Below are 20,317 nucleotides of genomic sequence, written 5' to 3'. Positions count from 1 at the left end.
GGGACCAAGGGTTCTCTGGGTGCCTACCATTTGGGCCGACAGGAAATAAACCCAGCTCTGCTGGCCCTGAGTCAAGGCCCTAAAAAGATCTGCTAACAGGGAAAGTTAAACTTATAAAATCAGTATGGAAATGAAAGCCTTAGACCAGGCCCTGGGATTCAAAATGTCAGGAACCTCCTTCCAACTTGCTGCCCTGGGGTGGGGGTTGGGGAGGGCACTGCCTGGGGACAAGCATTTTGCAGCTGCTGGCTGAGGGGTTTGTGGGTAGAAGCTGACTTCTAGGTCCCATTGGGTCACCACGATGGAATTCTAGATATGTGTCTGACTGCTTTATTCTGTATTCTCAGTTTATTCCCCCTGGGTCTGCACCTGCAGAGAGAACACTGGGACGCTTCTCTTCCTCGGCTTGCTGTACTGGTTAGTTCTACGTGTCAAACAGGTTAAGGGAGGCGCCGCTAGCTGGTAAAAGATGATTTTGGGGTGTGTCTGTGCGGGTGTCTCTGGAAGAGATCAGCGATTGAATCGGGAGACTGAGCAAAGATTGCCCTCACCAGTGCAGGTGGGCATTAGCCAATCTGTTGAGCGCCCAGATAGAACAAAAAGATGGAGGAAAGGCAAATTTGCTCTTTTTTTATTTTTTATTTTTTTTTTTGCTTGAGCAGGGACATCCATCTTATACTACCCTCAGACATTGATGCTTCTGGTTCTTGGACTTTTGAACTTGGACCAGGACTCATGCCACTGGCCACATGGTTCTCAGGCCTTTGAACTGGCATGGGGTTACACCAACAGTTTTCCTGAGTCTCCAGCTTGCAGATGGCAGTTCTTGGGACTTCTTGGCCTTCATAATCACATGAGCCAATTCCTATAATATATATCTCTCTGGGTGGCTCAGTCGGTGAGGTGTCTGCCTTCGGCTCAGGTCATGATCTTGGGGTCCTGGGATCGAGTCCCGCATCAGGCTCTCTGCTCAGCGGGGAGCCTGCTTCTCCTTCTCCCTCTGCTCCTTCCCCTGCTCTCTCTCTCTCTCTCTTGCACACACGTACACACACGTGCTTTCTCTCTCTCTCTCTAATAAATAAAATCTTTAAAAAAATCTATCTATCTATCTATCTATCTATCTATCTATCTATCTATCTATCTTTCTCTCATTGATCTATATCTACCTCCTATCGGTTCTGTTTCTCTAGAGAACTCTAATGCACTTGCTCTCTTGGATTTGCCTTCCTCTTCTAAAATGCTGAGGCTGGAAACCAAGAGACTTTTCTGCCAATCACCTGAGACACTCTTTTCTTCACATCACTTCCCCAGCTTCTTAATGCTGAGATGGGGAGCCAAGCAGCCTCCCTCGCCTGCAGCCACTCAGCCCCAGCGAGGCAGCCTCACCCTAGTCAATGCAGACCGAGCGGCCAGCCACGCGAAGCTCCCTGCCAACCTTGAAGACATTCCCCTTTTCCCTCTACTCGGACGCCCTCCCCATTCTGTGCTCACAACTCCTGCCTCTTCATCTTCAACAACTCAGGATAAAACCCACCTCCTACTACCTTGCCACTGTGTCTTCCAGGTTTTTTCGGTATTCAGCATGTACCAGATTGCTTTACTGTTACTATAAAGAGTAACAAGGATGTCAGCCACCATTTACTGAGTATTGTTTGCCCAGGCATTCTCTCATTGATACATTGTCTCATTGAAACCCCACAACCACCCTATGATGTGGGCGCTGTTATTACTCTCCCCATTTTCCAGATGAGAAAACTGAGGTTAAGTAACATGTCCTAGGACATACAGCTAAGAAGTGGTAGAGCTGGGATCTGACCCCAGGTCTCTCTGATCCCAGAGCCTCTCTCTGAATCAGTGTGGGTTTGCCTCCTTGCTTCCATTAGAATCTTCTGCTTTCTTCTGGATTTCCAGCTCCCGACACCCAATCCCGGGCCCTGTGTGGAGTGGGCACGAGCCAGATTGATCTGTTTGCAGGGGTTCTGCTCACCCCATCAGGCCCTTGGCTCCTCCCTGGTCCTGCAAGGGAGACGCAAACAGCAGGGCGGCCAAGAGCTAGACCAGAAGCAGGGAGCCATGCCAAGTCTGAGCAAGACCCGATGTCCCCTGGCGTCAGTCAGGGCCCGGCGGCTTCCCAGCGCGCTCACCTCGTGGCCCCGTCATGACTCGCACACCTCTGCTAATGAGGCCGGGGAGGGGACTGCCCCCAAGGATCCTGGAGCATCTATGAGGGAAGGCAGCCTTTTAATATCACCGTGTTTCTACGGTGATTGGACTCTGCCAGATAGCATCTGCCCCCTTGTGGACTGTGCTTTTCTGACATTTTGGGAGAAGAGAAAAAAATAGACGCGTCTCCAAAGTCCTGCGAAAATACCATTGCCCGCAAACCTGGCAGGGTCTGGGAATCGGCTACGGTGGCTTTCCTTGACCAGGCACGGCAGGACCCCTTGTGAGTCGTCTGGGTTCTTCTGCTTGGCTCCTGGGGGCTCCAGCCAGCCCTGGCTCCATGCTCTTCGGCCCCTTTCTGAGCTCATCCATATCTCTGCCTTGAGTTTGCATGCACGCATGCACCCTGCGGTCTCCTTTCGGAAATAACAGGGCCCTTCGATCCTCCTTTCGCCCTCACCCCTTTCTCTCCGCCTGCCCCACTGCCGGCGCGGACACCCGCATCTGCTCCAGCTCAACAGGTGTGATCGGGAGGGCTCCCGACCGTCCCTGCAGGTGGCAGCAGGCGCTGTCACTGAATCTTCAGGACAACCCTGTGAAGTGGGAATTGTGATCAGAAGGGAAAATGAACATCTCGGCGGTCACCCACGCGATCACCAGCAGAGCCGGCCCCCGAACTGAGGCCTCTCTGACTCCACAGTCTATGCCTCCCCGCGAACCGCCACATCCATCCACTCACTTCGGCGAATATTTACAGAGCTCTTTCCGGGTGCTGGTTCCCGTTCTCAGTGCTGAGGATACAGGGAGGAACAGGCCCGGCATGGTTCTGGGCCCGCTTCTTAGAGCTTCCGATCTGGCCGGGGAGAAAATGTTCTCGAAAGCCACTGTGTCCTTTTGGTTTCTGTCTGCTTGTCCTGACTCTCTCAACGTATGGGAGATTTTGGTTTCAACTCGGCCAAATTCATTCACTCATTTATTGGTTCCTTCCACAAACACTTTCTGAGGGCCTACTATGTGCCAAGGACCGTGCTAGTCACCGGGACATGACAGGGAGCCCAAGCAGAGGTCCCCGGCCTCGGGCACTTGCCGTGCCCAACCTTTCATACCTTCCTGCCTCTGCACCTTTACGCATGCCATTCCCTCTGTCTAGATGCCCTTCCCTATGCCTCTTTACTGAAATCCAGTCCAATCCTCAAGGCCCGTCTTGAGCCTGGCCTCCACCCACTCACAGTGACGGGTGATTACTCCCGGCTCTGAGGTCACTCAGGATTTGCCATCTGGACAACTCGGGTGTCCGCACAAGTCACTTGACACATGCCAGACAGTCTTGCATCCTTAACTTTCACATTGGTATATGGATTCTGTCACTTAACTTGCCCACTATTCACATCATCACCCAGAACACACTTTCTTTCTCATCAAGAAGCAGTTAGCAAGTGGCTACTGTGTGTTTTAGCGATGGAAAAACAAGATTAGCGATGGAAAAACTGAAGATTAGCGATGGAAAAACTGAAGGACCTTTGTGGAGCCTCTCTGAATGAACAAAGAGCTTTCATAAACATTTGACCACTTGATTGTTACAAAATGCTACCACTGCCATTTTACTTTTCAACTATTAAATGTCATTTAGGGGCGCCTGGCTGCTCAGTCCGTAGAGTGTGCGACTCTTGATCTTGGGGCTGTGAGCTGGAGCTCCACGTTGGGGGTAGAGATCACTTTAAAAAAATAAAATCTTACAAAAATAAATTAAAAACTAATAATAACATGTAATTTGAATTACTTAGTAGCTAAATATATTCTCCTCGTGAATAGGCAAACATTATAGACCCGGCTCCAGTATTCTTTGAGCACCCCGGCCCACCCCACCCTAGACCCCCTCAGAGATGGGGGCGAGGAAACATGTGCTCAACGTCGCACAGCTAGTGGGGGCGGATTTCCAACTCAAAATCTCTCATTTCAATTTTTCCACCTGCCTCCCACGCGGGCCAGCGGCTCGTTCATACCTGCGCCCTGGGTGCCCAGCTCAAGGCTCGTACTGAAATGTTCCACGTTAGCGCGCTCCCTTGCGGACCGGTAGCCTCCGCACCGAGTACTTGCCTCCCAGTCCCACCCAGTTAGTGAAGGCTCCAGGCGACAACTGAGGCCATGCAGTCAATCTGCCAGGCGCCTCTCCTGCCACCGCCGCCCCCCCCCCCCACCCCGGGCTCTCCTTCGGGAGCCACTACAGCGAGACCTCATAAAGGCAAGCCAAGGGTTTGCTGGGCGCTCGCTCCCAGGGTGCCAGAGGCTGTGTCTGATGCGGGGAGAAACACCTGCTATGTTATCCTTGCGCCGCCTCTTAGGGAACCAACCAGCACACGTCCAAGTTCCAAATTCCGCAAGTGCGGACGACAGGTTGGGGGGGTTCTAGGTCGGAAGTTCTCGGCTGCAGCGGACAGAGGTGGGCTGGCACAACATGGGCGGGGAGCAGCCTGCGCGGAGGGCACCGCACCCGGAGCCGGCCTTCGGCAGTGCGGGGCGCAGGGCCACAGGGCCGCAGGGCTGCAGGCCCGCCAGGGAGTAGGGCTGCAGGGGCGCAGGAGAGCAGGCCCGCTGGGGAGCAGGGCCGCAGGGTGCAGGGTCGTAGGCCCGCAGGGCGCAGGGCCGCAGGGCCACAGGGTGCAGGGGAGCAGGGCCACAAGGGCGCAGGGGCGCAGGGCCGCAGGGTGCAGGGTCGTAGGCCTGCAGGGCGCAGGGCCGCAGGGCCACAGGGTGCAGGGGAGCAGGGCCACAAGGGCGCAGAGGCGCAGGGGAGCAGGGGCGCAGGGCCGCAGGGGCGCAGGGCCGCAGGGTGCAGGGTCGTAGGCCTGCAGGGCCACAGGGTGCAGGGGAGCAGGGCCCCAGGGGCGCAGGGCGGCAGGGGCGCAGGGTGCAGGGGAGAGGGCCACAGGGGCGCAGGGGAGCAGACCCTCAGGGGAGCAGGGCCGCAGGGGAGCAGGGGCACAGGGCCGCAGGGCGCAGGGCCGCAGGGCCACAGGGTGCAGGGGAGCAGGGCCACAGGGGCGCAGGGCCGCAGGGGCGCAGGGGCGCAGGGGAGCAGGGCCGCAGGGCCGCAGGCCCTCAGGGGAGCAGGGGCGCAGGGGAGCAGGGGCACAGGGCCGCAGGGCGCAGGGCCGCAGGGCCACAGGGTGCAGGGGAGCAGGGCCCCAGGGGCGCAGGGCCGCAGGGGAGCCGGGGCGCAGGAGCGCGCCCCCTGCAGGCAGCCGCGAGGAGGCGCCCGGGGCGCGGCGGCGGCTGCGCGGGGACGTTCTCAGCCCGCGTCTGCCGTCCAGCCTGGCACAGCCCGCGGCTGTCAGTCGTCACGAGGCCCTCGGCAGCCGTGTTGTGCCCCCCAGGGCGTGCCCAGCGCTCCTCCCGGCCAGGACGCGTCCTCAGTCCCCCCCGTGCCCGGCGGTGACCTTCCCCTGTGCCACCCGCCCGCTGACAGCGAAGACCGCCGCACAGCCCCCGCGCGGGGAGCGGCCCCGACGAAGCTTCCCTGGGAAAAGCCAGCCTCCCAACGGAGGAGCCTGGCCTGTCGCTGCGAGAGCCGGCGGCCTTCCGCGCTAAGCACACATTCTGTGCCAAGCTGCCGCCCGTGCCCCCCGCAGATCCCGACTCACTTATTCCGTCCGCACTGCGGTGCTGTTCTTGACCCCATTTCACAGCCGAGTAGGCTGAGGCACCGAGAGCTTAGTTCCTTGCCCACGGTCTCGCAGCTGGAAGGAGGCCGAGTCATGCTCTTAAGAAAGCACTGTATCAAGCGCCTCTCCTCACGGCTGACGGCGGACGTCGGGTCAGTCCCCAAACAGGCCGATGGTTCCCAGACTGAAGCAGTCCCCTTCCCCAGCTCTCCACGGTCATTTTCCAGGCACCGCACTATCCTGTGCTGCTCCCTGGCCCTCTCTGAGTGGCGGGGCCTCTGCTTTCAGCGGCAGGGGCTTTATGTGGCTTGTCAGCTGCCTCAGTTTTCTCATCTGAGAAATGGTCCTCATAGCATTCGCATCATAAAGCTGCTGAAAGCACTGAATGAGAGAATCCATACACAATTAGAAGAGTGCTGGCCCCCAGTAAAACGCTCAAGAAATGACGATGGGTGAGCAGCAATAGACCAAGACCCTGGTACCCCTAAGGGCCTCCCATCCGCCTGAGAGAGAGAGGGAGGGAGGGAGAAGGAGACAGAGAGACAGAGACAGAGATGGAGGGAGAGAGGGACGGAAAGAAAAGACTCACTTGCTTTGAGAGCAGGTCAAAGAGGGTCACGCTCACTCTAGGGTTCTGACCGCTTTCAGTGACCATGCTGTCTTGGGAGCTGGGAACATCAGGCCCAGGCGCAGAAGTATGTCGGGTCTAATCAGCCCTAATAGGTCACGTGGGTGACAGCCGTTGGTACAGCTCTGATGGCAGTGTCCTCAGGTGCCCCGGTAACATGCCTGTTCCTCTCCCCTGGAGTGGCCTGAGTCATCTGGTGTGACAGTCGGTGTTCCGCACTGTCACCATCACAATCATACCCACCTCGTATTTACCATACGGAGGGCTCTGTGTCAGGGGCTGATGATCCAACGGGCACCGTGTGCTCCCGGGATGGTAGGGGCACCTCCTGTGGACTCAGATCTGTTTTGACACAGATCTGGGGAGGGAGGTGTCCCCAGCCCCTGGCTCTCCAGTTCTCTAGCATGGACAGCATAACAGTAGTACAGGATTTCCAAACCCCGGCTGTATCCAGGGGCAGGGCGAACAACAGATGCAAGACAGGAAAGGTCTCGTGCAATTTAGCCCTGCTGAGTTGTCCCCAGGTATCGAGAGGCTGGATCCAGCCCGAATCATTCATGCTGATGGGTAACCAAAGGAGCAGATCCCACGTGTCATTCCTTCCTTCTTTTTTTTTTTAAGATTTTATTTTATTTATTCATGAGAGACAGAGAGAGAGAGAGAGGCAGAGGGAGAAGCAGGCTCCCAAGGAGCAGGGAGCCTGATGCGGGACTCGATCCCAGGACCCCGAGATCATGACCTGAGCCGAAGGCAGACGCTCAACCATCTGAGCCACCCAGGCGCCCCTCATTCCTTCCTTCTTTCCTTCGTTCACTCATTTCTCTCTCCAGTGGACATTCACTATGCGTTAGGGTCTGTGCTTGGTGTTAGGAACGTAAAGAGGAGCAAGACAGAGCCCCTAATGGAACAGACAAGGAAGCACGTGGCTACCATACCATGAAATAAACATTATAATGCAATCACTTGACGATGATTTCTTGAATACCTACTATGTGGCAGGCACTGCTCTAGGCACAGGGGCTACAACCATGAATAGAACAGACAAAATCACTGTGCTCCTGGAGCTGATATAAATAGACTACTTGAGCAGTTCAAAGAAGACAAGGGCAGAGAACCTGGGCGGGGAGTCTGGGCAAGGCTCGAGGAGGAGGACTTGTGATCTCAGCTGGGTCTTGAAGGACTGTGTCCTGGCCAAGGGCTGGGGAGGGGGGAGTAATAATACAACACAGTCTGGAAACCTGAAAGTGGACGGGCGGTGTGACTAGGGAATGGCAAGTGGCTTGGTTTGGGACCGCAGAGCATGCCCTGAAAAGAGTGGTAGAAATGTCTCTCCAGGTAAGGCACAGTCGGGTAAAATAGACCAAGGCCCAGCCGGGTCTCCGCGTTTTTCTGAGACCCAACCCTGGTGAGAGGCGAAGGGGTGCCAAACACCATCTGGCCATGTGCTTGTGGTATTCGGTTTGGGCTAAGCCTACCCCCAGGGCCCCATATTCCCAGCCTCCAGGCATGCAGCCTTACAGGGGGCTCAGTGTTCTTTGCTAAGAGCCTTCATTTAGAAGGAAGGTTAACGAAACTTGAATAAAATCAAATTTAACTCAAGAGCTTTAGGTTCCAGTGATTTTTTACAACAATAATTCTTAAATTGGCTAAAAAGAGAGAATAGGGGCGCCTGGGTGGCTCAGTCGGTTAAGCGTCTGCCTTCAGCTCAGGTCATGATCTCGGGGGGTGGGGGGTGTCCTGGGATGGAGCCCCGCATCAGGCTCCCTGCTTGGCGGGGAGTCTGCTTCTCCCTCTCCCTCTGCCCCTCCCCCCGCTCGTGCTCTCTCTCTCTCACTCTCTCTCTCAAATAAATAAAATCTTTAAAAAACAAAAAAAAAAATAATAAAAATAATAAAAAGAGAAAATAACCTATCCTCTAAAAATGGATTCTGTAAACCATGCTTTGGTTATTTCAATTTCTCTTCACTATTTGTCAAGTGGATTCTGTCTTTTGTTATTGAAACTAGCCGGCTTTCATATTTTAATATGTTTCATGACCCGCAATAAAAAGTTGGACAGGTTCACCTTGCCGTGCTCGTTGGAAACTCCCGTCAAGTCAGACAGCTCAGAGCGCATGCATTATCTTGCCTCGGCAAGCCTCAGTTTTGTTAGCTGTGAAATGGAATTAATTAGAATTCCTATCTCTCAGGCCTGTTGAGAGGATCAGGAGAGTTCATCTGCATCCTGTGAAGCGCTTAGCATGACATCGGGCACAGAAGAGGTCAAAATAGCCATGATCCTACCCTGATTCTGTAGTTTTTGAGAAGTCCCTGGTATTTGGTTTTATCAATTGTTTTATCACAAGAAACAGGCTTCACTTCATCCAATCTGTCTGGCTCTAGAAATTCTGAAAAGGGCCACAGCCCCTAGTAGGAGAACTAAGAAACGGTATTGTAACTCCAACAAGAAAAAGTTGATTTCCAGTCTTCCTGGTGGACAGACCAAGGCACTAACCCATGATGACCCAAGACACGCAGAGAAGCATGGGGCTGAAGTGGAATGACGATGTCGGTTGGCCAAGCTTTCAGCTTTCTATCCTAATTGGCAAATGGCATGCTTTTGCCTAGTGGCCCACGCACCTGCCTTTACCCCTTGACCTTCCCTTCTAAGATAAATCCACCTCAAGGCTCAATTTTTATAATAAATGCACTCCTGAGCTGTGAGCTTCATTGCAAAAGTGAAAAGAGATCTCTTGCTTTCAAAGGTCTTGGTGTGTTGCCTCTTTCCAGCAGCTTCTTTCCCTGGGGCGTGAGGGCCTAGGGCTGGGGAATCAGGCTGCGACCCCGTGGATTCCCTGAAATTCTCTAAGAGCAGAGGCAGCTCTGGTGATCACACAGTACCCAATGGGCCGGCAGTGAGTGGGGTCTGGGTGTGAGGCCGGAGGGATTTTTTTTTTTTTTTTGACCTTTGCTCTGTTTCATAATCATTGTTGTAAAATGAGTGTTCTGAGTTAGAGCTCAGAATTATCACTATAAGCAGTGTCCCTATTCAGTCCAGTTCAAAAGTGCCCTTTTCTTTCTTTCTTTCTTTCTTTCTTTCTTTCTTTCTTTTCTTTCTTTCTTTCTTTCTTTCTTTCTTTCTTTCTTTCTTTCTTTCTTTCTTTCTTTCTTTCTTTCTTTCAGATTTTATTTATTTATTTGACAGAGAGAGACACAGCGAGAGAGGGAACACAAGCAGGGGGAGTGGGAGAGGGAGAAGCAGGCTTCTGGCAGAGCAGGGCGCCGGATGCGGGGCTCGATCCCAGGACCCCGAGATCATGACCTGAGCTGAAGGCAGACACTTAACGACTGAGCCACCCAGGCGCCCAGTGATTCACTGTCTATAGTACCTGTGGCATTTTCTTGAGACTGCTTCAGAAAATCTGGAGGGCAGGGATAGAGCCCATGAATAAAATGAAAATAATGTAAAGCATTGTTCTAAGCACTTTACACATATTAACCCTTTTAATCTATTCCTATGAGGTAGGTGCTGGTGGTATCCACATATGCTAGATGGGGAAACTGAGGTGCAAAGCAGTTGAGTTGGATAGTTGTTCCATGAGAAAGTTTGGTGTTTGAAAACGAGACCTCTAGCTCAAGAGTCCCACGAGTGAGTCCCGAGTGGGAAAGTGGGGAACAGCGGGGAGATCGGGTGACAAGGAAGTCCCAGACTTGGGTGAGGCCTCTGCCCCGACGTACGGGGCTGGCCCCCAATTCCTTCCTCCAGCAGGAGTCAGTCCAGGTTTTGTGGAGGACATCAGCTTATATAATTTTGGAACCCTCTTTTAAAAAAACACAAGCATATCTTACTTTGGAACATTTTACAAGACCACATGACCAAATGGATACGTTGCTATGGTGCCTTCCAGGGCTAGGGAGGGGCCCGGGCAAGGGGTGGCTCTGAAACCCAAGCGTCATTAGCTTCGCCATGCACCTGCCTCTGGCCCGGAGACGTCTCTGCTCCTGGCTGAGCAGGGCACTGGAATCTCCTTTTGATGGAAGACTTTTCCTTTTCACTCCCCGACACGAGGCCCTGGGGAATCCATCCGTCCACCGCGAAGTACAGACTTCGCTCTCTGGTTCTGCCTTTCCAGCCACAACCATCTCCAATTGGGGAGTGAAAACGTTAGAGTCGGTGAAATGGGTCATGTGATCACATTTGGCACGTTCTCTTAAATCTCAAGAGTGCTACATTTCCTGCCTGCCTTGCAAAAGTTGCCCAAGGAAATGAAAACCCAGGATGAATGTTCACCATCAAAAGCAGACCTCTCTTCCCGTGTCCCCTTCATTGACAGTCATGAAAAAGGCATGGATTCATAGACTCTTTTAATTTAACTCAGTTTTGTATCTGAAGAGGGTCCAGTAAAAACAACCATTCAATCTGTCACTTGAACATTGTTTATATTTGTTGCCAGGATACCAAAGGCTCTGTTAAGCCTTTGGCTAAGAAGAGCACCATGCATCTGAACTTGTTCACCTGCACATAAAGCAAATAATGGCTGAAATGATGGGAAAGCTCCTCCAAACATTTTAAGTGGAACACAAGGCATTTTTTTTGTGTCCAGAAATTGCCACATCCAGTATTTGTTGTTCAAATAAATCTCCATCTGCATACCGAAGTGCACATTATACATAATAAGATCGGGCTTTGAAAAGACAGATGTTAATTATTTGGAGGTAAATCAGGTCACCTTTGACCCAAACTCCAAGCTGTAATTTTGTTGCTCAGCTTCTTGGTCCCGAAATTAATGTAAATCTTTACATTTGTAATTTCACTTGCCAACGCCAACCCACCCACACAGTCTGCAAATGACTGCTCTGAGTCAGAGACTATTCACTTACAACTGTGTTCGATATTTAAAAATGTTCTCTGGAAGGATTAAATCACCTAATCCTAGTCTTTTCACCGATTCGGCTTTATATAAAAACGATGGAGCCTGAGGACATCTAAAACTGGAGAGGACTTTACAGGAGAAACCAAAGCTCTGATGCGAGATGTGGCTTGCCCCCCGGTCGCTCAGCAACCAAAGCTAAAACGCGAAAGGAGAGTACTGGTTTGGGCTTTTAATAAAGGGTCGCGCTTAGAAATAAATCCTTGCTCCGAGTCCAGAAGCTACCCCTTCCACAACGCCCCTGTCTCCGACAGCATCTGTGAGTCCTGGTAGACCCCACAGTCTGACACCAGTCTGAAAGAATCATTCCATTTTGAAGCCAAGCAGTCAGAATATGATTCCGATAAAAACAAATCAGCTGCTATTACCATATGCGTCAATTTTGGAGGGGAGAGATTTACCAGAAACTGTTCATAATGGTTACTTTTGAGGAGGGGCACAGGGGATGGGAGAGGGAAGACAAGAGATTTGCCTTTCGTCTTGTGTCTCTCCTTTACTCTTTGATTTTGATTACCATGTACAGATATTAATGGTGTTAAAAATCGAAAACAACAACAACAACCCCAACAAATTAGAGATACTATATTTGCAAACTTCACAGGAGAAATGAAATTCATCCCAGTAACCCTGACACTTGAAAATCTGTTACCTGGTACCGCAGTACTTTTAAAACATTTCTACCAAAGTATCCACAGTGGCAGAGGAGGCTGAATAGGTTTTCCCCAGGGGTCTGGGGACAGTGCCAGCAATCAATGGTCCTCGGTACGCAAGAACTCTCTTCGTTCGCAGCTTATGTTTTTTAAAATGCATTCAGATTGTGCAAGAGACTCTCTAACATATCTGCATCTCTTTTAATACCAAAATAATGGCTTAAATGACTTACCATCCACGAAAACTGCCCCTGTGGGGAGACCCCTGGTTTCTTTCTCCAGCGGTCCGGAGCACCCGCCGCACGCTGCCTCCAGTGACCGAGTGAAGAGGCCCCTGGAATGAGAAGCGCGGCTGTGCGAGAGCTGACCTGTATTCTGGCTCTCTCACCTGGAATCAGGCTTCACGGATTCTGTTATGCATTGAATAGTAACAAAACAACGGCATAAATTAGGGTGTTGCTAAGATTGTGTACCATCAATGTTCACATGAACATAATGGACATAATGAATTCTATAGCACTATCCTGCACAGCTTGGAGAGATTAAAACCACTTTGTTTTTAAATTAAATTTCAAAAATCATTGAACAACAAGAATAGAAAGAACAACAACAAAAACCCCTCATCCATGTCAGCCACCCAGTTGTAGGCTACACCATTTCTTGCTTTCTGATCATTAATGCCTGGTCCCAGGTTTATTTTAATAGCTACCGGATCAGTGAGTCCACATCTATCATAATAACCATAAAGAGGGTGGGGGTTCCCTTGTATTGCGGTTTGCGGCCCTAAGCGGAGAGCCCCTTACCCTCTTCCAGGATCAAATCTATAGCTGAAAAAGACCTAAGCTGAAATTTATTTTATATAAATTCTACATAATATAATGTGTCTAATCTGTTGTAGAAAAAGAAAAGTAGGCTTGAATTCATTCTTTTTTTTTTTTTTAATTGAAGTGTAGTCGGCATACAATGTTATATTAGTTTCAGGGGAACAACAGAGTGATTCGACAATGCTGTACATTACAAGGTAAGTGTAGTCTCCGTCTGCCGCCATACAATGTTACTACGATATTATTGACGGTATTCCCTATGGATTTCATCACTGTGACTTATTTTAAAACTGGAAGTCAGTATCTCTTAATCCTTTCCGCCTAATTTTGCCCATCCCCCCGACCCTACTCCCCTCTGGCGACCACCGTTCTCTGTATTTGAGACTGTGTATGTGTGTGTGTGTGTGTGTTCGTTGGCCTGTTGTTTTGTTTTTTACATTCTACATATAAATGAAATCATATGGTATTTGGCTTTCTCTGACTTCTCCAATATAATATAGTACCCTCCGGGTCCACCCATGTTGTCACAAATAGCAAGATCTCATTCTTTTTCATGGCTGAGTAATATTCCATTGTATGTATATATTACATCTTTATCCATTCATCTATCCATTGGCACTTAGGTTACTTCCATATCTTGACCATTGTAAATAATGCTGCAATGAACAGGAGTGCATATATGTTTTTGAATCGGTGTTTTCACGTTCTTTGGGTAAATAGCCAGCAGCAGAATTACTGGATCACATGGTATTTCTATTTTTAAGTTTTTGAGAAACTTCCGTAGTGGCTGCACTGATTTACGTTCCCACCAACCTACACGAGGCTTCTCTTTTCTCCACATCCTCGCCAACACTTGTTTTCTCTTGTCTTTTTGATAATAGCCATTCTAACAGGTGTGAGGTGATACCTCATTGTGGTTTTTTAATTTGCATTTCCCTGATGATGAGTGATGTTGAGTAGCTTTGCATGTATCCGACAGCTGAATTCATTCTTAAGTAGTGCTCTGCTTAGGCAAATCTTCATTGAACAAAATGGAGCCTAATTATGAAAAATTCACATTGGAGTGCTTACTTACTAGATGCCAGATGCCATGCTTGTTCTAATGCTTTATGTTACTTAATCCTCACTCACAACACCCCTAGGAAATATGGTTAGCTCTATTATATCCCCATTTTATGAATGAGGGAACTGAGACTTGGGAGATGAAGTGACTTGCCCAAGGTCATACAGCTAAGTACACAAGAGCCAGGAGCGAAATTGAAGTATTTCTCTCTTTTTTTAATTTAATGTATGTATGTATGTGTGTATGTAAGCTCTGCACCCAAGGTGAGGCTTGAACTCACAGCTCTGAGATCAAGAGTCCCATGCTCTATGAAGTGAGCCAGGTTGGTGCCCCCCAAATCCAAGTATTTCTGATTCTGGAGCCCCGAAAACTTCACTGCCTCCTAACAATGATCATAGTTAGCACTTAGAGTGGTTATTACGTATGTTCTATGGTGGATGCTTTGCATAAATTATTTAATCCCCGCAACAACCTTCTGAGGCACTATTATCCTCATTTTACAGATGAAGAAAACCAAGGCTTAGAGAAATCGAGTAACTTGCCTAATAGCACAACTGAACAGCACAATCCAGGCTTCTCTGATACCACGAGTTTTCAGGTTTCTAAAAACTTTGAGATATCGGGGCGCCTGGGTGGCTCAGTTGGCTGGGCAACTGCCTTCGGCTCAGGTCATGATCCCGGTGTCCTGAGATCGAGCCCCGCATCGGGCTCCCTGCTCAGCGGGCAGCCTGCTTCTCCCTCTCCCTCTGCCTCTCCCCCTGCTCGTGTGCTCTAATAAACTCTTTAAAAAAACAAAACAAAAACCCCAAAAGAACTTTGAGATATCTTTAACATATAAAAGTGGTATATATTTCAGGTGTACGACTTGAAGTTTCGATATATGTATACATTGGGAAGTGTTCTGAACTAAGCCATACTTCGATCTTGATTTTTGGCCAGGGGGCATGCACCAAGCGCCTCCCCTGGGCATTACTCCCCAGCCCGAAGACCCCGGCCGGGAGCCGCACTTGACCGTGCCGGGTGCGCATTCTTGCTCAGGAATGGGGTTCGCCTGTGCACATGGCTCCCCCATCACTTTCTACTTTCAATGTTGCCGTTTGACAGCCGTGGGGCTTTACTCTTCATACAAATCTTGGGTTACAGGCAAAATCCACTGATTTCCGAGGTCTAGCCAGGAGCTACAGAAACGAAACCTTTTTTTTTAAAAAAGAGATTTGAGAGCGAGAGAGCGCGCATGTGAGAGAGCATGAGCATGAGCAGGGGTGCAGGGCGAGGGGCAGAGGGAGAAGCAGACCTCCCCTTGAGCAGGGAGCCGATGCAGGGCTCGATCCCAGGACCCTGGGATCATGACCCTGCCGAAGGCAGACGCTTAACGACTGAGCCACCTGGGTGCCCCTAAACCATTTCTCATGTAGATTCCAAGTAAGGGCTTATCCAAAAGAAACATACATGTCCTCCATTGACTGGGCTTATTATTAGCATGTCTGACAGAATGCAGCAGATGCCACATTTACCATTTTTGTGAAAGTTTTGAGGTGGGGGCAGTTGTCTCGTTCTCTGTAATCTTGACCGGCGCTGCGACCTCAGCCCTGTGTTAACTGAGCCAGCTTTAATCCTCCGCTTTGAATGGGATTAAAATAAAATGGCTTGGGCCAGGTCAAGGTGGATGAGGGAAGGCAACTGGATGAAAACTTGCCATTACCTTATATTTTAAGGTTTATCCTGTTTATTTTTTTTGAAGATTTTATTTATTCGACAGATAGAGAGCACAAGTAAGCGGAGCGGCAGACAGAGGGAGAAGCAGGCTCCCCACTGAGCAGGGAGCCGGACATGGGGTTCGATCCCAGGACCCCGGGATCACGACCTGAGCCAAAGGCAGCTGCTTAACCGACTGAGCCACCCAACCGCCCCAAGGTTTTTCTTGTTTAGATGAAATTCACACAACGGCCATTTTAAAGTGGACAATTCAGTTTATATTTCTTGATTAATAACCACAGGATGAGGAAAGGTGGGTACGTGGTCCTTTTCTTCGGAGAAAGCTCATTCAGTTATGATCATCCACAGGCAATGGACCCGTAGTTTTGGATACACAGGGCCTGAATTCTGCTACTGTGTTGGGAATATGGATGGGTCACACAACCAAGGTATTCTTTGAGAAGTGAAGGGCTAGAGACTGGGTTTGAAAAGAAAGCTTTCCATCTCAGGAAATACTGTAGCATTTACTCAACATGGAGCATCTACTCAAATGTAGCACTCACTAAAGCATGCAAATTAAGTCACAGACAAAAACATATTTCAGGTATTTTTTATTTCTTCAAATTTATCAGGAGTGACTGAAATAAAAAATATAATTGAGTCCCGTCATCATGGAAATGGCTTTAAGAGAAAACTGGTCAGATGAATATTATTGCTTCCCGTTTTCAACCAGTGGAATAGTTGCCATTGATAAATAGCCAACAGTCTGTCAAGAATGCTCAAGATATGTTATATAATACGACATGCCTGTTCACAGTGGGGGAAAGCCTGGGAAATAACTTATGTGAACTTCTTGATTTCATCATACAAGACCAGCACAAAAGCACCACCCATGCCTCGGAGAACATTGGACCACGCCCCCTTGAAAAACGCCTTGCCTCCTTCATCCCGAGCAATCTTCCTCCAGCAGTCTATTGTGCCCGTGTACATGATATCGGCTGCAAAGAGTAAAGACACAGAGTTGGGGACTAAAGGCTGATGAAAGCCCTCCCCAGACTTACTAGACAAAACCGGAGCCTCGCCTCTAAGAGCAGATGGCAGTTCCGGGAAACCCGACATTTACACATTCACGTGGGCGGCACTGAAATATTAACGCCCGAGCAGAGAACAGGGCTATGGAGCCTACTCATTGGTCTTAACCTCTAATACCGTTTAAGCACCCTCATTCATAGGCATCCAGAGGGCCCGCTCAAAGGCAGGCACCATCAACCCCAGCCCGCCACCAGAACAGACTGCAGCTTTAAAGCCAGGCATCGCTGGCCTGTGGCCCCAGCTTGTCCCGGGCCCGACAGTCTTTTTATCTTTAGCTCAAGGGGAAACTTACTTCCTTTGCGCCCTGACTGCATCATCATTCGGCGGCGAACAGTGTCAAACGGGTAGGAAGTCAGCCCGGCAACCGCTGTGACGGATTGTGCGATCATCCAGCTGATGAAGATGTGAGTATTCTTGGGATCTGGAAGCATTCCTGAGAACAGCAAAGAGACACTTTTACTAGAAAGCAGAGTTTTAGCGGTCTGTTGTCTCCTACACCCCCGCCCCCGCAACATCTCATCCGTACATGAAGTTTGCACGGGATGACAGTAGCTTCCTATAGCAATTACAGAAAATCTCTGGCTCAGTAAGATTCGGACGGCATTAATGATCTCTCAGATGAAAGGTACACAGCTTCAAAGCACGGAGCGGACTTACCCTTTGCGGTGTCATAGATACCGAAGTAGGCAGCTCGGTAGATGATAATGCCCTGCACAGACACATTAAAGCCTTGGTACAGGCCCTTAATCCCATCAGATTTGTAGATCTTAACCAGGCAGTCACCGAGGCCTCTGAATTCCCTTTCAGCTCCAGCTTTGCCCACATCGGCTGCTAGCCGGGTACGGGCAAAATCAAGAGGATACACAAAACACAAGGACGTGGCCCCAGCGGCACCACCTGACGCCAGATTCCCAGCAAAGTAGCGCCAAAACTGGGTTCTCTTGTCCACACCACCCAGGAAGATCTGCTTGTATTTATCTTTGAAGGCGAAGTTGAGAGCCTGGGTCGGGAAGTATCTGATGACATTGGCCAGGTTACCGCGCCAGAAGGACAGGACTCCCTGCTCCTTGGGGATGCGAACCACACAGTCTATAATGCCCTTGTATTGCTTATCTGCGGTGATTTGCTTGCTCGCATGCTGCACCTGACAGACAAGGAGGAGGCCAAGAGGGAGAGAGTTACAACCACGGAGAAGGGAGAAAGGAAGCGAATATGATCCCCTGAATCTCTGGCGGGGCTTTAAGGTTAGCTACTTCCCGCATCTAGTCTTCTAGTTCATACAGGATGGACCCTTCCGACCCTCTGAGGCCGTCACCGTGGGAGAAGTGCTCTGCACCCCCAGAAGGCATTGAGCCTCCACCCCTTTGGGTGGGGAGGGGGCACCCTCGGTTGGACCCGTGACCTTTAGACCTGGGAGAAAGGTCATTACCTCAGACCCAGGTTCTGAGGCATCTGGGCCTGTCCCACGTAGGGCGCGGTCACCTTGGTGACCGTGGCCTACGCCTCGGGTCTCCGGAGCCGCCTCCCTCCCGCTCCGCCCCTGCTCGTCTCCTAGAGGTGACCCGCGGGGCCAGCAGCCCTCTGCCCGTCCGGGCGCGCCCCCTAGAGCCGGAGCGGGAGAGCGCGGCGGGGACGCGGCGGCGGGGACGCGCGGCGGCTGCGCGGGGGCGGACGCAGCAGGCGCACGCGCTTCCCGGCGCCGGCTTCCGGCCCGGCGAGCGGAGGGAGCGTCCGCCCGCTGCGCGGCCCCTCGACCTGCCGCGTGGCCTCCGCAAGCCCGTGAGGTTATCTCCTTGCCGCGACCTTGAGGCCTTCGGCACGGCCAGGTGTCCCTCCCTCCAGCGCCGGCTTCCAGGCTTCGCCCTCCCCTCCAGGCCCCGGGGAGACGGCCGCTGCCGGGCTGCCCCTCCGAGCTCGCTGCCTCCCCCCACCCCACCCCCCCACCCCGCCCCGGGGATGCCAAGGCCCTGGCCCGCCTCGCCTCCCTCCGCCCCGACCCCTTCCTAGCTCTAGAACTCCAGGTCACCAAAGCAGCTCCCTCGAGCTGGCCTATTGGTCCGCCTCCGCGGCCACCCCTGCCCGCACGGGGCCGCTTCCCCCGACAGGGCTGGGGAGCTGTACCCCCTCCAGCCAGGCTTTCTGCGCGCCCCCTCCCCCACTTCCTGGGCCCGACTCCCCCATCCCCGCAGGTACCTGCAGCAGCAGCTTGACCCGCTCGATGGGCGCTACCGCCGTCTTGGAGATGGCCGCGGCCACTCCACCCGCCAGGAAGTCCTTGGCGAAGGACACAGCGGCATCTGTCATGTTGAAAGGAATGAGACGGGCGACTGCGGGACTGCGGGAGGAACGGGCCGGGACTCCGGGACTCTGGGGCGGAGCGAAACAAATGGCCGGTTTATATAGGGCGAGCCGGTGCCCGGGCGGCCGGCGTCGGGGGCGGGCCTGGGCGGGCCTGGGCGGGCGCCGAACCCCGGCGCGCGGGCCGGCGGGGCGGCTGAGTGGCTCGGCGCGCGGGGGGCGGAGCCGCGGAGTCGGAGTCGGGCCCGGGGCCAACCCTCCCCGCCGCGCCGCTCGCGCGCCGCACCTGACCCGGCGCCGAGGACCCGGCGGCCCCAGGGAATACCCGGGGCCGGGCCGCTGGACCCTGGGAGAGGCCTGCGGGTGGGGAGGGCGGGTGAGGTCACGGTGTGCCTGGATAGAAGCCTCTGCAGTATTTAAGGGGACGCCCCCCCCAAATCTCGGAAGCTAAGATAAATAATATTTAAAAAGAAAATAACGTGGGCAAACGACGGCCGGTCGCTCGTTTCTGCAAATAAAGTTGAATTGGAGCCCCAGGGTTGGGATTAGGGTGAGGCAGATGAGGCAGGGTCCTGCGAGTGCGGGGTGCGGTCTTGTCTTTATTTTAAAATGTTGATTAATCTGTTCATCATGGATTTTGGCCTTACTTTTTTTTTTTTTTTTTTTTTTAAGATTTTATTTATTTGACAGAGAGAGAGAGACACACAGCGAGAGAGGGAACACCAGCAGGGGGAGTGGGAGAGGGAGAAGCAAACTCCCCGCTGAGCAGGGAACCCGATGCGGACCTCGATCCCAGGACCCTGGGATCATGACCTGAGCCGAAGGCAGACGCCTAACGACTGAGCCACCCAGGCGCCCCTTGGCCTTATTTTTGACTTTTTAGAAATGGTGCACTAAAAATCATTTGATTTGATTTGATTGCTGAGTTGTTTGGTGCCCCTTAAATTTTGTGCTAGGGCAGGAGCCTCATTCTTTTCACCCGAGACCTGGCACTGCTCTGGAGCTTCCCCGGTGAAGCCAGAGGAAACTGGGGGAACAGCAGGGTTGGGACACTGTCAGCGTGCCCCAGACTCTGGTTTGCAAAAACGATTTAACAAAGATCTTGCCGGGAATTGGCAGAGGAGAGGCCAAAGGACTGGGCTGGGGGTGGAGGCATTATTTTAGCCAGAAGCCAAATAAAGAGGTCGTACCAGGAAGGTTAAGAGGCTGTGTGAACTAGGTTGGCATTTAGCTCCTTGGACGCCAAGTAAAGTGCTCTTGGATTGAGTAGATTCCTGAACTCCAGAAGCTTTTAGAGGAATCAATAGAATTTGATTGACAGCTATTGTGTTAA

General features: G+C 51.7%; 1 protein-coding gene and 1 long non-coding RNA gene across 2 annotated transcripts in view; both read right to left on the bottom strand.

Moving 5' to 3' along the window:
* Nucleotides 1-12,552, bottom strand: part of LOC135361958 (uncharacterized) — a 66,145-nt gene extending 53,593 nt beyond the window's left edge. Inside the window, exon 1 of the long non-coding RNA XR_010406236.1 lies at nucleotides 12,246-12,552. This is a non-coding gene — a long non-coding RNA (uncharacterized LOC135361958). The remainder of the gene's footprint in view (nucleotides 1-12,245) is intronic.
* Nucleotides 12,553-16,190: 3,638 nt separating this feature from the next.
* Nucleotides 16,191-19,072, bottom strand: SLC25A5 (solute carrier family 25 member 5). Its single transcript, XM_045881843.2, has 4 exons — nucleotides 18,880-19,072; nucleotides 17,344-17,830; nucleotides 16,979-17,119; nucleotides 16,191-16,592 (listed from the first exon to the last, which is right to left on the bottom strand). The coding sequence occupies exons 1-4, from the start codon at nucleotides 18,988-18,990 to the stop codon at nucleotides 16,435-16,437; spliced, it is 897 nt and encodes a 298-aa protein (XP_045737799.1). The 5' UTR covers nucleotides 18,991-19,072; the 3' UTR covers nucleotides 16,191-16,434.
* Between the last annotated feature and the right edge of the window lie 1,245 nt (nucleotides 19,073-20,317).

Source organism: Mirounga angustirostris, unplaced genomic scaffold, assembly GCF_029215605.1.
Source record: "Mirounga angustirostris isolate CCGP_5_RB_7025 unplaced genomic scaffold, mMirAng1.0.hap1 SCAF_11, whole genome shotgun sequence".
Taxonomy (NCBI): Eukaryota; Metazoa; Chordata; class Mammalia; order Carnivora; family Phocidae; genus Mirounga; species Mirounga angustirostris.
The sequence above is the reverse complement of the archived record's forward strand: the minus strand, read 5'-3'. Positions and strand labels throughout refer to the sequence as shown.

Excerpts from the sequence above, each read along its gene's own strand:
- SLC25A5 (XM_045881843.2), bottom strand. The coding sequence starts at position 18,990 with ATGACAGATGCCGCTGTGTCCTTCGCCAAGGACTTCCTGGCGGGTGGA. Across the intron at positions 17,831-18,879 it reads GGGTCAAGCTGCTGCTGCAG|GTGCAGCATGCGAGCAAGCA; the intron begins GTACCTGCGGGG and ends CTTGTCTGTCAG. Across the intron at positions 17,120-17,343 it reads TATCTATGACACCGCAAAGG|GAATGCTTCCAGATCCCAAG; the intron begins GTAAGTCCGCTC and ends TGCTGTTCTCAG.